Below are 22,736 nucleotides of genomic sequence, written 5' to 3' on the forward strand. Positions count from 1 at the left end.
ACTTGTAAATAATTTGGTCTTACTTATCTTGAACTAATAAAGGGTAACAAAATGTTTCTGCCCTGAGTAACTTAAAAATAAAGAAAAAGAAAAAAGAAAGAGAAAGAAAGAAAAGACAGGAAAAGTCACTGCTGGTAAATAGGTAGATTTCCCAAGAACTATCATTTTGTAATGCAGACCAAAAATTTAAGCTCCTAATGTTTGACTATGGTATCAGTAACTTTTATGTATTTTGAAATAGAAATAGCTTTCTGACTATTGTTGTAATGTTAAAAAAAAAAAAAAAAAAAAAAAAAAAAAGCACTGCGATGGAATTGCCTCTTGCCGCCATTACTTCATGCCTGAGTTACTCCAAATTAGTGTTTAGAAAGATGCAGTATTGATTTCAGTCCAAAGGGAACTATTCATTACATTGCTATAGTAGTAGCTTTTAAAAATGCTATTATTATGCCTATGTAGACCCAAAAAACCCCTCTTAATTAAAAAGTTCCTTCAGTGACTGTTAATGTTAACATACAGAGACTATTTTAAATGTACTTCCCTAGGTCAATACCGAGGAAAGAGGGACCAAAAAGGAATAGATACTCTTTCTATAGTAAAACTATGAAATAGCACAAGATATTAATATTACATGATAGACAACAGGCCTCCATCCTCTGTATAGCCCCTGGTGTTTTCATCATCCTAAAAATAATAATAATTGTGTATGTGTGTGTCTGTAATAATTATATATATGTACACAAACACACACACACACACACACACACACACACACACACACACATCCATCTTTTTCCATACTCCCCTTGGGCCACTGCCCTCTCTTTTTCTTCCTCTTCCCATCAAATCATGGAATTACAGTCATTGTCTACTTTCTTCTGACTTGCTCTAGAACCTGTTGTAACTTAGGGAATATCCGCATCAGTCAATAAGACTAATTTCATCAAGAACACTGGGTGGGCTTTTCCCTTTCCTACAGGAAGAATCATCTATGTGCAGCTGGGTCCCAAAAATGGAACACAGATTTTCCCCAAGTTTCCTACCTTTGTACGCAGCTGCCTATGGGGCATGTGTAGTTTAGATGTCCCCCATTTACCTCAAATTCAGCATGCGCAGTGTCCTTTGTTCCACTATGCCCATTCTGCATGTCCCTTACCAGCATTTCTCATCTCAGGGATTGGTCTAACCATCCATTCTCTTGCCCAAGACATAAATCTGGTACGAGTCCTGATACCTTCCTTTCCTGACACAACCATTTTAATCAAGACATTTGGCTGGGTTCTCCTTCCTAAATATATTTTTAATTCATCCATTTCTCTCTGCCTTCATCGTATTGTCTCTCTTCTGGGTTACTGGGATAGCTTTCTTTGAGGTCTTCCTACCTCCTTTTTCCACATTGAAGCCACCATGATCTTTCTAGAACATAAATTTGGTCATGTCACTCCCCTATTTGAGTCCCTTGTTCTCGGGATAAAGTTCTTGCGTGTCATCCTCTGCTTTCCTCTCTAGCCTCATTTTTTTCTACACACTCTGTGGTTCAGACACATTAAGATTTACTTAGTTCCTCAAATAAATTGTGCTCTCTGTTGCCTTGTCTTTGTGTGTGCTCTTTCCTCTGATTGAAAAACAGTATTCCATTTCACTTTTATGGCCTATTGGAGGCCTCTATTATGTTTCAGTTTAACTGTCACTTTCCTGTGGAAGTCTTTCCTGACCTTTTTCTCCTCTGTGTCTCCTACTTTCATTTTTATCATACCACATTGTCTCTTGGCCACCACTGGCAGCTTCTGGGGGAGAAGTGCAGCAAACCTCTGGTTTCAGCTGTCCTCATTGCTTTGCAATTCTATTTCTGAGCCAAGGAAATATTTATCTTGTATTTTGAAACCAACTAGGTCTTTTTGTTTTCTCTTTTTATATGTCATCTGTCACTGTTCTATGTTTAGAACAGAAGCTGAGTACCAAAGCGTCTTGACTAGAAGTCAAAATCTGCATGTTTAATAAGCTGTCCAGGTGATTCTTATGCACATGAAAGTTTTTTAACCTCTGTACTCTGCTTTTTTTCTTTTAAAAAGACTGAAGCTATCTGACATGAACTTATTTAACCTCAGATTCCCTATATTTCTGCATCCTCATTTTCCATTTTTCCTGCCTTTGATGAAATGTCTTCCCATCTTTCCAGAACAAAACCTTCCAGCTCTGCACTTAATTCCATCACCTTTCAAGACTTCTTCTAACTCTTGGCATTAATTAGTTCAGTTTCTACGGTAGCTTGTATCTCTTCTCTTTCCTGAATCTTTGCCTACAATCAAGGCCATCCTAAAACACATTAACACAAAACCTCTCTCCATCTTTTTAGCTGCTCTCATTGTACTTTCTTTCTGACTTTCTTCACTGTAAAGTTTCCTAAATGCTTAGTCTGTAGCAGCAATGTCAAGTTCCTCATCACCTACTTATTTCTCACCTTTTGTAAAATTGTCTTTGTACTCTTGAATCCCTCATAGCACTTGCTATTCTTTTTTTTTTCAGGCTTTTAAAATTATTATTATTAGTTTCAGGTGTACAATACAATGTAATAGTTAGACATTTACACCCCTCACAAAGTGACAACCCCCTTCCCCCAATCTACCAGCCCTCCAACATCGCACATTGCTGCCACAGTTCCACTGACCCCATTCCCTGTGCTGCACTCCAGATCACATGAATACACACACACACACACACACACTAAACCACAGTCGACACCCATCACTATTCAGCTTCAGCTTCAGGTGTACACCGCAGCAGTCAGGCACCTACACCGTCCATGAAGTGGTCTCCCCAATAAGACAAGTGTCCATCAGATACCCTACAGAATCTTTAGAACACTACTGATTATACTCCCCAAACTGTCCTTCATATCCCCGTGGCATATTGTGGTTACCAGTTGTGCTGTCTAATCCCCTCACCGTCTCCCTTATACCCATCCCCCTCCCATCTCACAGTCCTGTTTTTTCCCTGTATCTCTGAGGCTGTTGCTGATGAGCTGTTCTTGATTACTTGTTTCTTCTTAAATATTATTCCTTAATGTATTAGTTTCCTAATGCTTCTGTAATATAGTACCACAAACTTAGTGGCTTAAAACAGCACAGATTTATTATTATTTGCAGCTTTGCAAAGAAGAAGTCCAAAATAGATCTCACTGGGCTGAAATCAAGTAATCAGTAGGACTGCATTCCTTCTGGAGAATCGAGGCGACAGTCCATTTTTTTCACTTTTTCAGCTTCTCAAAGCTGCCCTCGTTCCTTGGCAGGTGGACTCCTTTGATCTTCAAAGCTAGCAGTGTGGCATCTTCAAATCTCTCTCAGAATCTGACACTCTGCCTCCCTCTTCCATTTCTAGACACTTGATTATATTGGACCCAGGACCAAATAATCCAGGATTATCTCCCCATCTCCAAATTAGATGGTTAGCATCTTAATTCCCCTGTGTCATATAAACTAACCTATTTACAGGTTCCCAGGATTAAGACTCTGTCATCTTTCATGAGCCATTATTCTGCCTACCTCATTTGACTTCTTTAAAATATAAACAGCTTTTCAATAATCTCTTCTTATCTTCACTTGCTTCTCTTCCTTCAAGTGAATATATCCCCTCAGTAACTACCGTGTTTCCCCGAAGGTAAGACATAGCTGGACCATCAGCCCGGGTCTTACATTAATTTTTGCTCCAAAAGACGCATTAGGGCTGATGGTCCAGCTATGTCTTACCTTCGGGGAAACACGGTATCTTTAACATCTTATGTTCTGTTCACTTTATATTCCCTGTCTTACTGATCTTACTCATATTGATGGTTTCAAATATTTTTATGCATAGATGCTATCACTTTCTAAAGATCTACCCTGGATATTCACCTGTTTGCTAGATATTATTAGCTCAAAATGTTATGATGAAATGATCAGCTTTCTCAAAAATATTTTTTCTTTGGTTCACTGACTTTATTAACTTTAGCTCAATAATGAGTCCTTACCATCCCTTTCCTTATCCTTGCTTTGACTTACAGAATAGTCCTTTCATTTACTCTTTCCTCTTCCAGTCCCACCCTCAGGAACTGGAGCTTAGACCATGTCATTACCTCTACTGTTCCTGACCCCATTCTTACCAGAGCCCTGTTCTCCTTTATCGACATTGCCAGGTATCTTTGCTAAAAGTAAAACTCTTATTCCCTTTCCCTATTTAATGATTCACTTGCTCCTCATTGCTACAAAGCAGGGACAGATTCCTGACAATGGCATTCTAACTTTCTTTAAATTTTTTTTTTTAAGTTTAAAGGGATGACAATTGTTAGTAGACTTACATAGATTTCAGGTGTACAATTCTGTAATATCTATATATCACATTGTGTGTTCATCATCCAGAGTCAGTTCTGTTTCCATCACCATATATTTGATCCCCCTTACCCTCATCTACCACCCCCCTCTTACTCCCTCCCCACTCTCTGGTAACCACTAAACTATTGTCTGTGTCTATGAGTTTTTGTTTCTGCATTTGTTTGTCTTGTTCTTATGTTGTTTTCAGTTTAATATACCACATATCAGTGAAATCATATGGTTCTCTACTTTTCTGTCTGACTTATTTCCCTCAGCATAATAATCTCAAGATCCATCCATGTTGTCACAAATGGTACTATTTCATCTTTTCTTATGGCAGAATAGTATTCCATTGTGTATATATACCACAACTTCTTTATCCAATCATCTATTGAAGGACACTTTAGTTGTTTTCATGTCTTGGCCACTGTAAATAAAGCTGCAGTGAACATCGGAGCACATATATGTTTATGGATAAATGTTTTCAGATTTTTTTGGTAGATACCCAGGAGAGGGATTGCTGGGTCACACAGTAATTCTATTTGTAATTTTTTGAGGAACGTCCATACTGCCTTCCATAGTGGCTGAACCAGTCTGCATTCCCACCAGCAGTGTATGGGGGTTCCTTTTTCTCCATAGCCTCTCCAACACTTATTATTATTTGTCTTGATGATGATAACCCCATTCTAACTGGTGTGAGGTGATATCTCATTGTGGTTTTTGTTTGCATTTCTCTGATGATTAGTGACGTTAAACATTTTTTCGTATGTCTGTTGGCTATTTGTATGTCTTCTTTGGAGAAATGTCTCTTCATCCATTTTTCAATTGGATTGTTTGTTTTTTTGTTGTTGAGTTGTATGAATTGTTTATATATTTCGGATATTAGCCCTTTATCAGAGGCGTTGTTTGCAAAAATCTTCTCCCATTCAGTTGGTGGCCTCTTTATTTTGTCGATAGTTTCTTTTGCTGTGCAGAAGCTTTTAAGTTTGATATAGTCCCATTCATTTATTTCAGCTTTTACTTCCCTTGTCTTTGAAGTCAAATTCATAAAATGCTCTTTGAACCCAAGGTCCATATGTTTAGTACCTATGTTTTCTTCTATGCATTTTATTGTTTTAGGTCTTACGATCCATTTTGAGTTAATTTTGGTACACCGTGATAGATAGCAGTCTAGTTTCATTCTGTTGCATTTGGCTTTCCAGTTCTCCCAGCACCATTTGTTGAAGAGACTATCTTTTCCCCATTGTATGTTTTTGGCTTCTTTGTTGAAAATTATCCGTCTGTATTTATGTGGGTTTATTTCTGCATTCTCAATTCTGTTCCACTGGTCTGTGAATCTCTTCTAAGAATGGCTTTCTAGCTTTCTAGTTGTATTTTTCACTCCCTTATGAATACCCTCAGCTCATGGGAAACTTTCATTACACATCCATACTTCTTAATTGGCCACCTCCATCCTTTGGCTCATACGTAGTAGGTCCTCTTTCTGGAACAACCTCTGCCATCTTCTCTGCAGGTTGAATCTCTCTACCACATTCTTTGGAGTTCTTTATCAACTACTGTGTCCTCCCGGTTCTCATAATTGAATTGAGATGACATACTGTTAGTCATCTCTTATTGGGCCTTGTTTTACATTTATCTACTTACCGTAATAGATTACAAATTCATGGAGGTTAGAGATTATGTGTAGATAGTACGTGGTATGTGACCAACTGAAGGCCTTTAGTCAGCAATTATTTAATAAGCTCATAAATGAATAGTAGGTGCCCAATTAAAGTATGATTATTTGATATTTAAAGAAAGTTGAAAGTTTTAAAAAATGAATAGCATGTTCATTATTATTTCAAACAAATTATGTTTAAGAAATTACACATTTTTATTAATTATAATCAGTGAGCTAAATTTTCCATGTGTTTAAATTTTAGTCTGATTCAACCATTTTCTATAAAAATACTTTTGATCAAGGCACAGAACAGAGCTTATATTTACCAGTTAGAGCTGAAGGTAAAACAGAAGGATAATTCAGAAATTTCACAACTATTCTTACCAGACATGATCTATACTCTTATACTCTGTGGTAAAATTATCACAGGAAGATTCTAGGGATTATATATGCCCACCTCCCGACAAATTGTATATAACAGAAAAATAGCTGCATGTTAATTGGCAGGTCTGAATAAGATAATACATCAACTTTCTTGATTATAATAATAATGTAATAAGTAAGACCTCCAATGGTTCATGGTTCATACTAAATTAGAAAACCTGAATTAAGTGAAAAAGTATATGGCATGGAGGGCAAGGCTTCCAGAATGATGAACTAAGGACCTCAGGAGACCCTGTCCCCAGCAAAATAAGAATTTAACTGATGAAATTTATTTAGGAAAATAGACACACACACACACACACACACACACACACACACACACACGCCTCAATAATTTTAAGCCCCTGAAATTCTCCTAAAGGCCTATAGCAAATAAAGAGATATTAATTCAAGAAAATCTACTAAATCTTGGTAACAACAGCAAAAGTCAAATAGTGTTTGGGCCACAACTTGCCCCCTTTCCACCACCACTCACCTGTGTATTCCAGAAGCTCTACCTGGGTGGGTGCTCTAATCCGTGTGGATGCAGCCAGGAAGACGGGGGCCAACCTCCTCTCCCAGCTACCACGCTGGGACTATGGTTTCGCCTCAGGAGGGCCATGCTCCCAGTGTTTCTCATTCCTTCCCCTACCCTGTCCATTTGCAGAAGCTGTAATCCAGATGGGAACAACAGAGAGAATTCTCTTCCTTCCCCACCCACAGGCGGGAGCTCTGTTGCAGGTGCAACAGACCAAGCATCGTGGTTATCCAAACACCCCAACTCTAGCTTGCTCATAGAGCAGAGGTTCCACTCAGGGAGCGATACACTGAGCTGGTTACCAGGCCCTGCCAATCTCCTTCCCCCAGTACCTCCTGGCAGAGCAGAGGCATCACTCTAGGTAAAATGAGATTCTGCCCTCAGCATCACTGGATTGTCCAGAGGAAAGGCAGACCAGAGGATTAAGAGCCCCTCAGCTCTTCCTGAGAGAATGACTTTATTTGCAACTAAGACTAGAGAACTCCATGTCTAAGGTCACTCCATGTCTAAGGTCAAACACGGTCAAAATTTTGGTGGAAAGCGATTAGAAGGAGGTTAGTCTCTCCAAGATTCAAGCAAAACAGCAGAATAGCCAGAGACTTAATAGCGAGAATTAGAGAGACAGTTCAGAAGAGCCCTCCTAGGATCACAGTCAACTCTGAGGTTTGAGAAGAGTAGGCGACACCCACTCAGGAGTAATCAGAGTAGGATGTGTGACAGACTTGAAAGCATTCCTCAAGCCACACACAGACCTGTCAACACAGGCAGAAGCTTCACTGGCACAAAGAGCTTAAACACAACTTCTGACCAAACATTGGATAATTAAGCTACTTTGACCCAGGGATGACTTCTAGGGGGCCAGGCTTACAAATAATAGCACAGTCATTCCTGGCAGTTAGAAATTACGTGCAGCGAGAGCAGCCTGTAAGCCACATACATATCCAACAGTAAAGGGTAAAGCTCTAACTGGCGAAGGGGCCGTAAACAGAACACTTGACCAATAAATATGTTGTGCAGTCTACAGAAACATACTTTAGAATAGAAAATATAGATAGGTTGAAGACTAAAAGATGGAAAAAGATATGCAAATGACCACCAGCCAGAATGGCTAAATTATTATCAGACAAAATAGACTTTAAATAAAAAATGTTTCTAGAGATGGGGCCATTTCATAATGAGACAAGAATTAATCCATCAGAGTTTTATAATGGTTATTAAAATATATATACCCTAACAACAGATCCTCAAATATATGAAGCAAAACTTACAGAATTGAAGGGAGAAAGAGACAAATTATAATGGTGGAGCATTCAATAACCCACTTTCATTAATGGATAAAATTAATTACAACAACTAGGAAGGAGATCAACAAGGAAACAGAACAATGAATAACACTATAAACTAATTATATCTCTCAGAAATATAAAGAATACTCTACCCAACCCCAGCAGAATATACACATATTTCAATGCACACAGAACATTATCCAGATAAACCATATGCTAGATCATAAAACAAGCTCAATAAATTTAGAAGGATTGAAATCACACAAAGGATTGCTCCAACCAACCACATGGAATTAAATGAACAGAAGGAAGTTTGAAAAATTCATAAATATGTGGAAATTAACTAACAGACTCCTAAATAACCAATTGTTATTGGTTATAAAGAAGACTCACAGGGAAACTAGAAAATAATTTGAGATGAATGAAAACAAACACAAAACATGCAAAATTTGTGCAGTTCATTTAAAGCAGTCCTTAGAGGGAAATCTATAGCTATAAACATCTATATTAAAAAGAAAAATCTCAAGTCAGTAACCTGATTTTCCACTTTAAGAAATAAAAGAATGATAAACTCAAATCAAAGCAAGCAGAAGGAAGACAACAATTAATAATAGGGTGGAAATAAGTAAAGTCGAGCTTAGAAAACAATAGAGAATGTCAACAAAACCAACAGTTGGTTGTTTGAAAAGATCAACAAAATCAATAATCCTTTAGCCTGAACAACCAAAAAGAGGGAAGACTCAAGTTATTAATAAAAAATGAAAGAAGGGCCATCAATACTGACATATAGAAGTGATTATAAAGTAATATTATGAACAACTCTGTGCCACTAAATTAGATAACTTAAACAAAAAGTACAAATTCCTAGAAAGACTACCAAAACTGACTCTGGAGGAAATAGAAATCTGAGTTGATTATAACAATACATTATACACATGATATAAGTAAAAAGATTGAATTAGTAATTTAAAAATTTTCCACAAAGAAAGAAAATCCCAGGCCCAGCTGGCTTCAATGGGAAAGTCTACCAAATATTCAAAGATAAATTAATACCAATCTGTCATAAACACTTCCCCAAAATAGAGGAGGCAGGAATGCTTCCCAACTCATTCTCTGAGGACAGTATCACCGTGATATCAAAACCAGGCAAAGAAAATAGCAGAAAAGAAAACTATAAATTAATACCTCTTATGAATGTAGATGTGAATATCCTCAATAAAATATCAGCACACCAATTCCAGCCACATACAAAGAGGATCATGCATCATTATCAGTTAAGACTTATTCCAGGAATACAAGGTTTGTTCAGTGTCTGCAAATCAAGTAATGTAATACTATATAAGAATAAAGGACAAAACCCATGCAATCATCTCATTAGATGCAGAAAAAACATTTGAAAATAATCTGACACCCTTTCATAATAGAAATGATCAACACATTAGGAATAGAAAGGCACATCCTCAACCTAATAGGGCATGTATGAAAAGCTACAGCTAACATCATACTTACTGGCAAAAGAGTGAATGCTTCCTCTAAGATCAAGAACAAAACAAATGTTCACTCTCAAAATTTCTGTTCAACATTGTTCTAGAGATTCTAATTAGGGTAATTAGGCAAGAAAAGGAAATTAAAAGTATCCAGTTTAGAAAGGAAGAAGTAAAATTACCTACTTGCAGATGACATGCCTTTAGAGGATAAGGGATTAACTAAAGTGATTAAAGTATCCACTAAAAAGTGAAGATGGTATCCTCTAAAAAGCTATTCAATCCACTAAATGAGTTTAGCCAGGTTGCTGGTATACAATATCAATATATAAAAATGAATTCTATTTCCATACACTAGCAGTGAACATTCTGAAAATAAAACTAAGAAAATAATTTCATTTACAATAGGATCAAAAACAATAACATGCTTAGGAATATTTAACAAAGGAAGTGAAGGAATTTTACACTTAAAGCTACAAAACCTTGTTGAAAGAAGATCTAAATAAATGGAAAGACATCCCATGTTCTAGACCAGAAAACTTAATATTAAGCTGGCAGTACTTACCAAATTGATCTATAGATGCGACACAATCCTTGTCAAAATCTCAACTTGGTGTTTTTTTTTTGCAGAAATTGACAATCAAATCCTAAGGTTAATGTGGAAATTCATATACAAATCGTATATCAGATATAGAACTCTTACAACTCACTTATAAAAAGACAAATAACTCAGTTACAAATTGGGCAAAGTAATGACTAGGTATTCTCTAAAGAAGATATATAAAAGGCCAATAAGCTCATGAAAATGTGCTCAACATCATTAGTTATTAAAGAAACGCAAACCAAAACTACAGTTTGATACCACTTCACACCATTATTTTAAATAAAAAAGAATATGTGTTGGAAAGGATGTGGAGAAATGGAAATCTCCGTACATTGCTAGTGAGAATGTAAAATATTACAGATGCTTTGGATAACAATTTGGCAGTTCCTTAAGAAATTAAACACAGAGTTACTATATGACTCAGCAGTTTCACTTCTAGGAATATATTTGCCCAAGTGAGATGAAAACGTATGTCCACACAAAAGTAGTACACAAATGTTCATAACAGCTTTATTCCTAATAGCCCCCAAATGGGAACAACTCACATATGCATCAAATGATGAGTGGATAAATAAAATGCGGTACATCCATACAGTGGAATATTATTCAGCAATTAAAAGAAGTGAAGTACTGATAGATGTCACAATATGGATGGACCTTCAAAACATTAGGCTAAGTGAATGAAGCCAGTCATGAAAGATCATATGTTTTATGACTCCATTTATATGAAATGTTTAGGACAGACAAGTCTATAAAGAGAGATTAGTTATTATTAGTTATAGATCTATTATTTATAGATTAATGACTGTCTAAGGCTTAGAGGGAGGTAGGGAGAGTAACTGATAATGGGATGGAATTACGGAGGGATGAAAATGTTCTCAGATTAGATTGTAGTGATAGTTCCACAACCCTGTAAACATACTGAAAACCACTGAATTTTATAGTTTAAGTAGGCAAATTGTATTCCCACACAATTATTATATTTAAATAAAGTTGTTTATAAATATACAATGAAATTCTGAGTACGATTGGTACACACCATGCTTTCAAAATGTGAAAAGGGGAAAGAAAACATTAATTTTCCATTACAACTTGTTTTATCATTTTGATAATGCCATTATCCTTATAAAAGCTTGAAATAGTTAGCAATTTATTGCATTTAAAATTTAGTCACACATTTTTTTTCTAATTTCTAACAGTGTATTAATGAATTGAAATTCAATGTAAAACAGAAATATACTTTTTTATACCAAAAAAATTATACAGAGTGGGCCAAACACATATAGTTCCTTGGCATGGATGGAAAGAAAATATTGTAAAAACACTTTTTTTAAAACAAAATTTCTTGTTTAATTTGTTCTAAGTTTTCTGTAACATAATTGTTACATGGACTGCTTTTATGTATGACATGTACATATTGGAATTGAAAGAATCTCTGGAGCAATGTTCTTAGAATTCAGTGATATCTGAGATCACACTTAGCACTACTTACCAAATTATTCATTATATTCTGCTTAGAGTAAGATTTACAGTAAATGTTGTAAATGTTGGTTGACAAATATGAGGTTATGTGGTTTTGGCAGTCAAAAATCTGTCAGATGGTTTTGCTTAGATCTAGTTTTCTTTTTCAAAAAACCTGTGTTCAGCCTCTTCAAGTTACCTAACACTTTCCAGTCCTTTTCTTTCTTTACCCTTCCATGGCACACTTAAAAGCCCCTCCTTTTTGACAGTGTTCTCCCTTAGCCTCCATTCATCATACTCCTCTTATCTCCCTGATCTTTTTTCCCCAGCCTCCTATACTGGCTTTTCTTCCTTGGACTCTCCATTAGATGGGTGGCACTTCTCAGAGTTCCCGCCTTAAGTTCAGCTCTTCTCATTTTCATGTCTTCTTTGGAGATCTCATCTATTGTTACAACTTCAAAATGCAATTCATGGAGTTGGTGATAAACCACAAATGTATATCTTCACACCTTATGTCTTTTCTGAGTTTCAATTTTTTAGCTGTGTAGTTAGAATTTCTGCCTATTTCTCTCAAACATCTCAAGTTCAAAATGTCCCAAACTCAACTTACCCTCCAAATGTGTTCTACCCTCTGTGTCCCATTAGCTGTTAATATCACTATCATCACCTCCCTTGTCGATCAAGCTAGAAGTCTGAGATATTTATCCAGTGGCCAAGTCATGTTGATCTCTCCCTGTAGATATCAATTGAATATGTGTTCTCTTCTTCATCATAAAGCCTATTTCAAGCTCTCGTCATTTATCATTGGACTGTTTCTTATCTATCCACATTAAACACAAGGAATGTCTTTCTGAAATATTGATTGGCATGTCTAATGCCCCTGTTTCACTTAAACTCCTTCACAGACATCATTAATCACCTCAGAATAAAAACCAAAGTCCTCAGGGAGGCTCTCCAGGACTCGGCATATGGCTAACCAATTAAGTTTATATTCTATCAGTTTTCTAACCGTTTTGGTATACTTTGCATTCTTCAACTGTGCCATATTTTCAGATGCGTTCACCCATGCTATTTTTTGCTTTATTTGTTTGTTCATTTATTTATTTTATTTATTTATTTTTTATTAGTCTAAAGCTAACTGCATTCCACTTGCCACCGTAATTGGTTCAAGACTCTGGGCCCATGACAATCAGCACATTGTCCTAGCTGGAGAAGTCCTTCAAAAACTGGCATGTGACTCAATTCAGGACCTTAAAAAGGGGAGATTTGCTTGGTGCTCCTTGGAAAAAAGTTTTCTCCCTCTTAGGAGAGAACCACAGGAAGAGACACCCTCTTTCCTGCTAGATGTTCCAGTCAGAGGTCTAACCTAGAACTGCTGCAGCCATTTTGCCTCCATCAGGGAAGGCAGCCTAAGGAAATCAAAGTATAGATGAGGGCATCGCTGAGCATATCTCATAGAAAGTGAGCAAGAGACTGGCTTAAATCAATCCTGAAGTCCATCACCCTCTGGACTTCCAGATATGCAAGCTATTACATTTCTGATTTACGTCAGTTTGGATCAGTTTTTCAGATATTTGCAGATCAAAACCTCCAAACTGATATATAAACTTGTTAAACATTTTTCAAGGGGAGGTGGGTGGAGGCGCATTAGGTGTGTAGAGCATGAATGAAAACAATTTCCATTGTTAAGACTGCTTTTTCCCCTGAATAGATTTGGATGCACTTGTTACACCCAGGCAATACACACTTTGTATTTGAGAAGATAATACTTCCAAATCTGATTATGACATATGGTCTTGAAGAACTAATACTACAAAAGAGCTAAATGCATACATCCTTCCGAACATAAATGTTAATACTAAATTTAAATTTAAATTGATGGATAAATATTGGGCATGACTACACTGAAATGCAGTAAAAAAAGAAAAAAAGCACCAAACGTTTTAATTTTTAAAATCTGGGGCTAAGTCTAGCCCAAAAATAAATGGAAAACATTCTTAGTTTTCATATAGAATTCTTAAATACTTTACTGAGAGCTTTTTACATATAATTATTTTGAAGCTAAACTTTTCAAGTTTCTGTTTAATTCTGAGGAGAATTGTGAAACATGGAGCTTTTATACAATAAAATATTTAATGCAAAAACCACAAATTTAATATCATTCCATGTGTTCTTCTATGTTCCAGATTTCTTTTCCTTAAAAAAGAAAAATATCAAACGTCTTTCAATTTTGTACTCTTTTTGTTGTCGGGAAGGGTATTTGGAAGTAGAGCACAAAGAAGTTCTTTATTATGGAAGGAAATGCCTGGAAATAAGAGTTAATGCCTAAATGAAAGACTTAAGTTCCTAATTTTTAAGAGTTTGGATCAATTCTGGGTCCCATAAGTGCTTTGATTGTTGGTATAACTTTAGATGTAAGAGGATCAGAAGGCAAGTTGTTAAAAGGTCCTTCACTTTTGTCCTTCTTGTGCTGTACTTTGCTTTTCTCTCTCTCTCTTTTTTTTTCTGTCTCTTCCTTATCCAGAAGTGATTGATCGATTTATTTGATGATCACAGTCCAGCTGTTGTAGTTTCCTTTCTCTTCTGAACCCACGTTCAGTTTTATTACAATGCACTGCGCTTAGATAGCTACACAAGATGCAACAGGTCCTAATTTTGCACATATGGTTTCATTTTGTTGGATTAAGTCTGATGGTAACTCACCACATTATATATTCACTCCTCATGTAGTCAATTCATGTTAGAATTCTGATCTCTCTTGGGGAATTGGTAGATTTTGATTTGTACAACTGTGCCTTCAGCGGCTAACTGTTAAGCCTCAAATGAAGATATTATTTCAGAGAATGTCTGAATCTGGCAACATTTTTTATATGAATATTCCAAGAAGACACACAAGCATATAGTTATTTCATGGTACAGCTCATAGGCAAGAGTAACTTGTCAGAATAAATGGAAAAGAAAAGAATGAATAGATCAACAGAGGAATTCAAGAAAGCATTGCCAACTATTTTTTTAATTGTGAGGGTTAAGTTTTTTTTCTTGTATTTACCATATCATTTTTCCCTGTTTTTTTTTTAAATCGATACATTTATAAAAAATAAATGCAGCTAAAAAGAAACTAAATGCTCAGATTCACATTTCAGTAATTAATCTGTTTGAGGTTTTTATAATTGGTGCCTGTATTCACTGGTCTTTGCTGGGGACAGCCAACTTCCAGCATCCACTGCTGGATTTTCCTCACAATGGTTCATTTCCTTTCAAATGTATTAGCAATTAGCTCCCAGTGTACCTAATTGTAGCTTTGTTTGACTTTCCACCTCCTCTCTCTGTTTATTGAACTAGAAGAAAAGTACATTACAGCTTATATAAATGGCCAGCTTTCCTGCTTTAGGGAAAGTATAAAAGAAAGCAGACCTTTCATTAATGTGCAAGGGAATAGACTAGTCCCAGCATTGAGTAAGCTGAATGAATAAGTGCCGGGAGGTACAATAGGAAAACTGGACACCTCCCAAAGCCTCCCAGGTTTGCCCTGTGCCATGTTTCTGTATTATTTTAGATTTGAAGTTAATTCCCAGAATGTCAAATATACCCGTATTCAGATGTAAGTACAAAAACATTTCCTGAAGCCAAAGAGAAAAAAATAAAGCATTTGCCACCTTCCATTGGTTCAAATAATGTGTGAAAATTATTTTTAAATGTAGCTATTCCATATTTTAAAATATAATCCCTATAGGTGTTTTTTTAAAGGTTGTAGTAGGATAATTCCTAATTGATGTAGAGTGGAAACTGAAACAATGACATCTTTACTTATTTCCAATTTAAATTGCGTTTGGGGAGGGGGGGAGGATATAGAGTTTTGCTTTAGTTGGCCTTGTTTTCCTGCCATGGGAGTTGACTTTCATCTGAGTTCCCATAGATATGTGTGAGAAATTCTTTAGGGCCTGAAACAAGAGTATCTTGAGGGTTATGTGATCTGACCTAATCAACCATGAGTGTTCTCATACTTTTTTTTTAATCCCTTTTAAAAGCTATTTACTGAAGGCCTATCTCAATCGTCTTCTCCTTCTTCCCTTGATTAGACATCGATGAGTGCAGCGTCATTCCTGGGATATGTGAAACTGGCGAATGTTCCAACACCGTGGGAAGCTATTTTTGCATTTGTCCACGTGGATATGTAACCTCAACAGATGGCTCTCGGTGCATCGGTAAGCCTTGTATTTTTGAAGGCACAATACACTGCTTCTTTATAATGACAGAACAGCCCAAACAGGTATGAAGATGGCAACGATTATTAAACTATTGGGAAAACGGCTGAAAGAGTTGTTTAAAATAAATGGCCCCACTATTGAGGGACTCATAGACGATGTGCTCTTTGCAGAGACTTCAGTTTCAGAAGCCATCTGGGTTTGTTTTATGTTGTCAGAGTCATTTGGGAAATGAAGAAAGACTTCCTCAAGACATTGCTCTTACCCAGCGTAGAGATACAAAGACAAGAGAAAGATTTCCAAAAATCTGCTTTAGAGACAGACTGTAGCCATTAAAGGTTGTTTTATTGCTCGGAATCATGAATGTAGTCACTGTTTTGTTTACTTAGACTTTGTTTATTCTAGTGAAAATAGTCATTACAGAAAAGAAATTGACACCTTTAACTTTGTTCTTTAAGCATATTCAAATTAACGCCAAATATATTTGTATGTTCTCCTTCATTTAGAAAGATGGAACAGTGCTTTCCGATCATGGGTAGGTCATCCATTATTAAGCAAGCCTTAGACTTTAGGGTATTAAAGAGTCATGGGATATGGGAATTTGAAGAATTAAACCAGCACCCCAAAATGGAGTTGCTTTGTTCACTAGAGGATGGTCACCCGGATGGTGACAGTCTCCCTTTCCCACTGCAAATGTATATCAGCAACTAACTGCCAGGCCTCTGTAGATCTTGAGGATGGTGCCCAAGTGATCTGGGTTGATGAGATGGAAATACAGAGTCAGGGATGGAAGCTAGAAGTCCTGTCCCACACACAAAAGGTCTGTGGCCTGAATCCGTTTGATAAAATGTACCGATATACCAGACACTCCTAGTTTTGGCCATCTGCCCCGAAACAAAAGTGATGTAGATACTGCCTTTAGCATCACAAATAGTAGTGGAAGAGTACAATAGCAGTAATAAAAGAAACAGTGGGAGTGAGAGTAAAAATAACAATGACAGCTTATGAAACACGAACTGGGTGTCTACATTGCCTCATTATCTCAGAGCTTTGGGGCCTTGGGCAAGCTGCTGACCTCTCTGTACTTCAGTTTCTCCTAGTAAATGTTCAATAAAATATTCCTTATGATTAGTATTATTATTATTATCATTATTATTATTGTTAGCAGGAGGAGAATATGCCTGCACTGGACCCATATATTATGCTTTATAATCCTTAAAATAGCCCTGAGTGATAGGAACAATTATTCACATTTATAGATGAAGGAACTGAAGTGTAGAGAGGTAAGGTGACGTTCACATTGTTACAGGGTCAATAAATGGAGCTAGGATTTGAATCCAGGTCTCTCTGACTCCTGCCTGTTACTCCTGTTACGGTGACCCTCCACTGCCTCCTTGAGGTGGCACAGACCCTCTCCCTAGGGAGCAAGGTCTCCAGGGAGTGGTTTTTCTGCCATCATGCTGACAGTCTGCTTGGAGAAGCAGCGTGCCCATTGGGAGCCTCCCTTTCCCATCTGAGAACGATGAGATTTGAATGACAATTGTTTGTCCTTTGTGAATGAATCAGAGTTTCTGCCTTACATTAGGTAAAACATTTTTAGTGACACGTTAAGTCTGTAAAACTGAGCAAATTAACTATTGTTAGGGTCAGTGTTGCCAATTGGCTCACTGCATAATAAGTCTGATTCATTTAACATAATTTAAAAGCTATGAGAATTGAAAATTAGTAGAACTACTTACAGTTGGCTTAATTTTCTTGAACTGTACAGGAAAATACTGTGTGTGTGTGTATATATATATACACACATACACACACACAGACACAATCACCACCTTGAAAGAGGCATGGACTCAACTCTGTAGGAGAAATGCCAATTTAGGAGTCATCGCTGAACATCATTGGTTAGATGTCATGGCTTCAGGAAGTTTATATTCTAGAAAATGGCTAGAAGAAATGTGGCTAGAGAAATAAGTGAGGTTATTACCCTGAAGTTCTGGAAATATCAAATAAGGTGTATGTGTTTTATTTGATAAGCAGTGTGGAGTAACTGAAGGCCTTTGAGAATGAATTAGAACACGGGTGGAGCGTCTAAGAAGAAGAGAGGCAAACTAGTTAGAAGGCAGATTTTTCCACAACAGATGTTACTGCTTTATATCATATTTCTAAATTATTTCTTTCTATTTGATTTCCTAAATTGCTAAATCGTCTTTAGTAAAACAAAACTTGTGGTTTATTTATTTAATTATTTATTTATTTTTGCATTGAAAAGGAGTCATACTCTTCATCACATTCAGATAGTCAAGATCAAGACTCCTAATGATTTACTGAGGTTGATTTTCTTCAATGTCAGATATTTGGTTTCCATTAAATCATAATAAACTCTCTATATCTCTTGCTTCTCTATGTAAAGTCCTAAGTCTTTTCCTGGGTATTGAAAGTCCTTTAGAACCCAGCCCAGACTGTATTCAGGACTCATCTCTAACCACTGGCCGCCTGACACTGCTCTCCCATTTCTCTCACTGCCATACATGAGCTCAGTTCCAGACCTCTGTCCACAGTATCCCCTCTACCTGAAGCATCTTGATACCCCCAATATGCTCGTTTAAACTCAACACATCCTTTAAGTCCCAAATTAGACACCACATTTCTTTATAGCGATTTCTACCCAACCCACATTTTCTTGTTGGACAAGATTTATCAGCCCCTCCCATAATATTTCTTATTTCCTTCATTTCTGGGCTTATATTGTCACAGGTACTTGTGGCTTACGTGTTGACCAGACTCTGAGTTCCATCAGGTCCTGCCTTATGCAGCTTTATGTCTGTGTAGTGCCTTGTATACAAGTTTGGGTCCTGTAAATCTTTTCTGAAATGAGTAGGCCAACCTGTTGGTTAATAACTGCTTTGCATTGTTTGGCGTCTTGCTGACCATGAGGTGGTGGCACTGAGTGGTGATCGGGGATGCTCAGAGGCAACAGAGCACCTGCTGGAGCGCCTGAGAATGAGGAACGATGAGTCCTCTGCTAAGCATCAGTCCCCATTCATTTCATTATCAACGTCTTGACCCAGGAACAGAGGAAAACCCCAAAGGACGGAGAATGACTCTTGGAAATTATGAAACCAATGTTAAAATTAAGTGCGCAGCTTAAAATTATTTTGAATAACTGTGTTACATTTGGAATAAGTATGTGTTTTCCATATGGGAGAACAAAATAAATCTAACATGTTAATGTGTAAGAGATCTTTGACTTTGATTTTTAAAAATCTGAGTCTGTATTTTCTTAGATTGAATTTATTTATGATTAAATTATATATGCCATGGATATTTCCAGGCTATTTATTTTGTAACCACACATATGCTCACAATAATGAGTTGGACAAACTCAAAACTTTCTTGAGTATGAAACTGCATGTTATCCGCAGCTTTATTCTAAGAACGGCATATGCTGAATGCTGCCCTAATTCTTTATTCTAGTTAAGGAAAATATCCTTCATCTGTACTACACTATAAAGCATCAATAAACTTCCTTTTTCTTTCATGTGTAGGAAACAGTTTCATATGGCAGGAGAGTCTAGCTGGGCACTTTATTTATAAAAGAAGATAGTTTTTCCATTTCAGTTGATGCTAACTATAAAAGTCAAATTCCTAATTTAATTTTATCTAGTGTGTCCCATCAAGATTTTTAAATATCCAGGAAAGAGCTTTATTTTTTAACAGAGTACTAACATATGTCAGTTCTAAAAAAAAGTGGAACATACCTAATTATCTTTTTTAGAAGCATTTTTAATAGCACAACTTAATGGCCTTTATGTCAGTTTGGAATTCAGTGTCATTGTAATATACATTGCATTATTAATACCTAGTGTTCACATTGTAATATACCGTGTTTCCCCAAAAATAAGACCTAGCCGGACAATCAGCTCTAATGCGTCTTTTGGAGCAAAAATTAATATAAGACCCAGTCTTATTTTACTATAATATAAGACCAGGTATAATATAATATGATATAATATAATATAATATAATACCGGGTACAATACAATACAACACAACACAACACAATACAATACGGGTCTTACATTTTTGCTCCAAAAGACGCATTAGAGTTGATTGTCCAGCTAGCTCTTGTTTTCGGGAAACACGGCAGGCGAGAAGAGTGACTAGCAGCCAGCGATGAGTAAATAATGAATTGACAAGCGAATTCTGTATGCAAGATAATGTCCCCACTACCATTGTGAGCATAGAGCGCTAGCAGGGACCCTAAGCAGTGGGATGGAAAGCGCTAATCAGCAGCAAGTGAAGTTCAAAGAACGAGAGGAAGCACTTAGAAATCCTTACCATAATGTGACCTTGCCACAACATCGCAGGACACTTCCTTGAGCTTTACAAAAGTTTCAGTGCACAATATTGCCTTGGAGTATTCTTGAGAAAAGAAAACCTGAAAACATAATATAAAAAGTAGTAACAGAAGAGAAAGTTTGAGGCAGTGGGTGATTCATTGCAAAATAATTTTTTAGGCAGTAAATGCCGTAAGTCACAAAGAAAGGCCTCATTATTGTAGTGAAAATTGTCAAGGAAATGATGTCGACCATGAAAAATGGGTGGGAGCTCCCCAGAGGAATAAGGGTGCACTAAGCAAAGAGAAAGGTGTGAGTAAGACTGCAGGTGCTGAGAGTATCTGAAGGGTCTCAGAATGGTGAGAAGAGCGTGTCTAGGAAAGAGAGCTGGGATAAAATGAGAAAGATGGTTGAGATTAAGATCCAAATAAACAACCTAACAGATTTAAGATTTAACCTTAAATCTTAAAGAACTGGAAAAAGAAGAACAAATGAAACCCAAAGTCAGCAGAAGGAAGGATATAGTAAAACTTAGAGCAGAACTAAATGAAATAGAGAACAAAAAGACAATAAAAAACTTAACATAACAAAGAGCTGGTTCTTTGAAAAGATTAATAAAATTCAGTCCCTGGCTAGACTCACTAAAGAGAAAAGAGGAAATACACAAATAGGCAAAATCAGAGATAAAAGTGTAGAAGTTAGGATGGATACCACAGAAATACAAAGGATCATATGCAAATACTCTGAAGGTCTATATGCCACCAAATTCAATACCCGAGAAGAAATGGACAAGTTCTTAGAAATATATAACAAACAAAAAAAGATTCTGTTGCTGAGGTTCTTAACTGCCATGCTAAAGACCGTGTTTCAGGTTGATCCTGAGAGCAGTGAGAGCCCATCAAGATTTTAGAGCAGGACAGAGACAAAAATCAATGGGGAAAAATGTTTAAGGAAATGAGGAAGGTCTTGATACAATGATATAGAAGGATGATCAAGGTATGCTGTTATGCAGCATTTTATGTGATATGCATGTGCACATTTGCAACAAAACATTTAAAGGACAACCCAAAACTCCTAAAGATGTTTAACTGATGTGGGATAGAAGACAGGGACGAAACAGTATACCGAATAGTGTTTTAGTTTTAACTTCAGAATCATATTAAAGGAACAGGGGTAGTAGTTTTAATTAAGAAAGAATGTTCTAGAAAGAGAAGGTTAGACAGTGTGGAAGAAACACTTCAGTATTTTAAAGGAGGAAGTAAACCTAAGAGCCACAGTGGTTCCCTTTCTTTCATTGTTCCTAGTTCTAGTTAGTCTTGTATAATGCAAACATAAAGGCAACATGAAGGTATTTCAGGGATAGCAAGAATCTGCAGAGTTAATCAAGGGGAACCCAGGTTGGCGCCAGCCCATCAAAGAAGCGGGTACAGGCCTCCAGGATCAGGGGATGACACCTGAGACAGTGGTTGCTATTGACCAAACACCTATTATCACTAGTATTCTGACCTGAGCTTACCTCATCGGTGTTTTCTGACTGAACCCTTCATTTTTAATAAGCAAAATCTCGTTCAACAGGAGGCATATTTATTTCAAGGTACAACCCCCAAATTTGACCAAGTTTTCATCACATTGTGTAATTAACCATTCTCTTAAATCAAGTTTAGACGAAATGTCAAGCCATGAAACAAACTCTGATAATAGTACCATTATTTGGCTTCAAGATAGATTTATATTTTAATCAGAGGAGATGGATTGCTTCCTCTTTTTCAGTGTGGCTTTAAATAACACTTCATGTAAACTTTGTTCTGGGACTGTAGTGAGGGTGACAGGAGATTATTAGAGGAATAGACTTGTTTTCATTTCTATGCCATATCAGTCCTACAGTTAAACATACACCAAGCATTAGAAGGACTTGTCCTAATGATGTAATAAATATGCTTCATCTGCCTTTGCCCGTGATAGTAGTTCTCTGTGTCAAGGGATGGTGTGCCTAGACAACTTAGTTCTATAGGATGTTCTTCTTTTATTTCAGATATTCTTCCATATGATGCATTTTCCTTTCCTTTTTTTAAAGTTTATTGGGGTGACAATGGTTAGTAAAGTTACATAGGTTTCGGGTGTACAGTTCTGCAGTACATCATCTATCATATTGTGTGTTCACCACCCAGAGTCAGTTCTCCTTCCATCACCATATATTTCATCCCATTTACCCTCTTCTACCATCCCCTTCCCCCCTTCCCCTCTGGTAACCACTAAACTATTGTCTATGAGTTTTTGTTTCTTTATTTGTTTGTCTTGTTCTTTTGTTGCTTTCAGTTTTACATCCCACATTATCAGTGAGATTATTATGCTAAGCAAAATAAGTCAGACAGAAAAAGGTGAGAAAAAGGCG

At 36.7% G+C, this 22,736-nt stretch overlaps 1 protein-coding gene across 1 annotated transcript in view; it reads left to right on the forward strand.

Moving 5' to 3' along the window:
- The window catches only part of FBN2 (fibrillin 2), a 262,671-nt gene that overhangs the window by 115,214 nt on the left and 124,721 nt on the right, over positions 1–22,736 (forward strand). Inside the window, exon 8 of the mRNA XM_019732405.2 lies at positions 15,882–16,007. Within this exon, the coding sequence (XP_019587964.1) occupies positions 15,882–16,007 (126 nt within the window). The remainder of the gene's footprint in view (positions 1–15,881; positions 16,008–22,736) is intronic.

Source organism: Rhinolophus sinicus, linkage group LG03 (genome assembly GCF_036562045.2).
Source record: "Rhinolophus sinicus isolate RSC01 linkage group LG03, ASM3656204v1, whole genome shotgun sequence".
Lineage (NCBI taxonomy): Eukaryota > Metazoa > Chordata > Mammalia > Chiroptera > Rhinolophidae > Rhinolophus > Rhinolophus sinicus.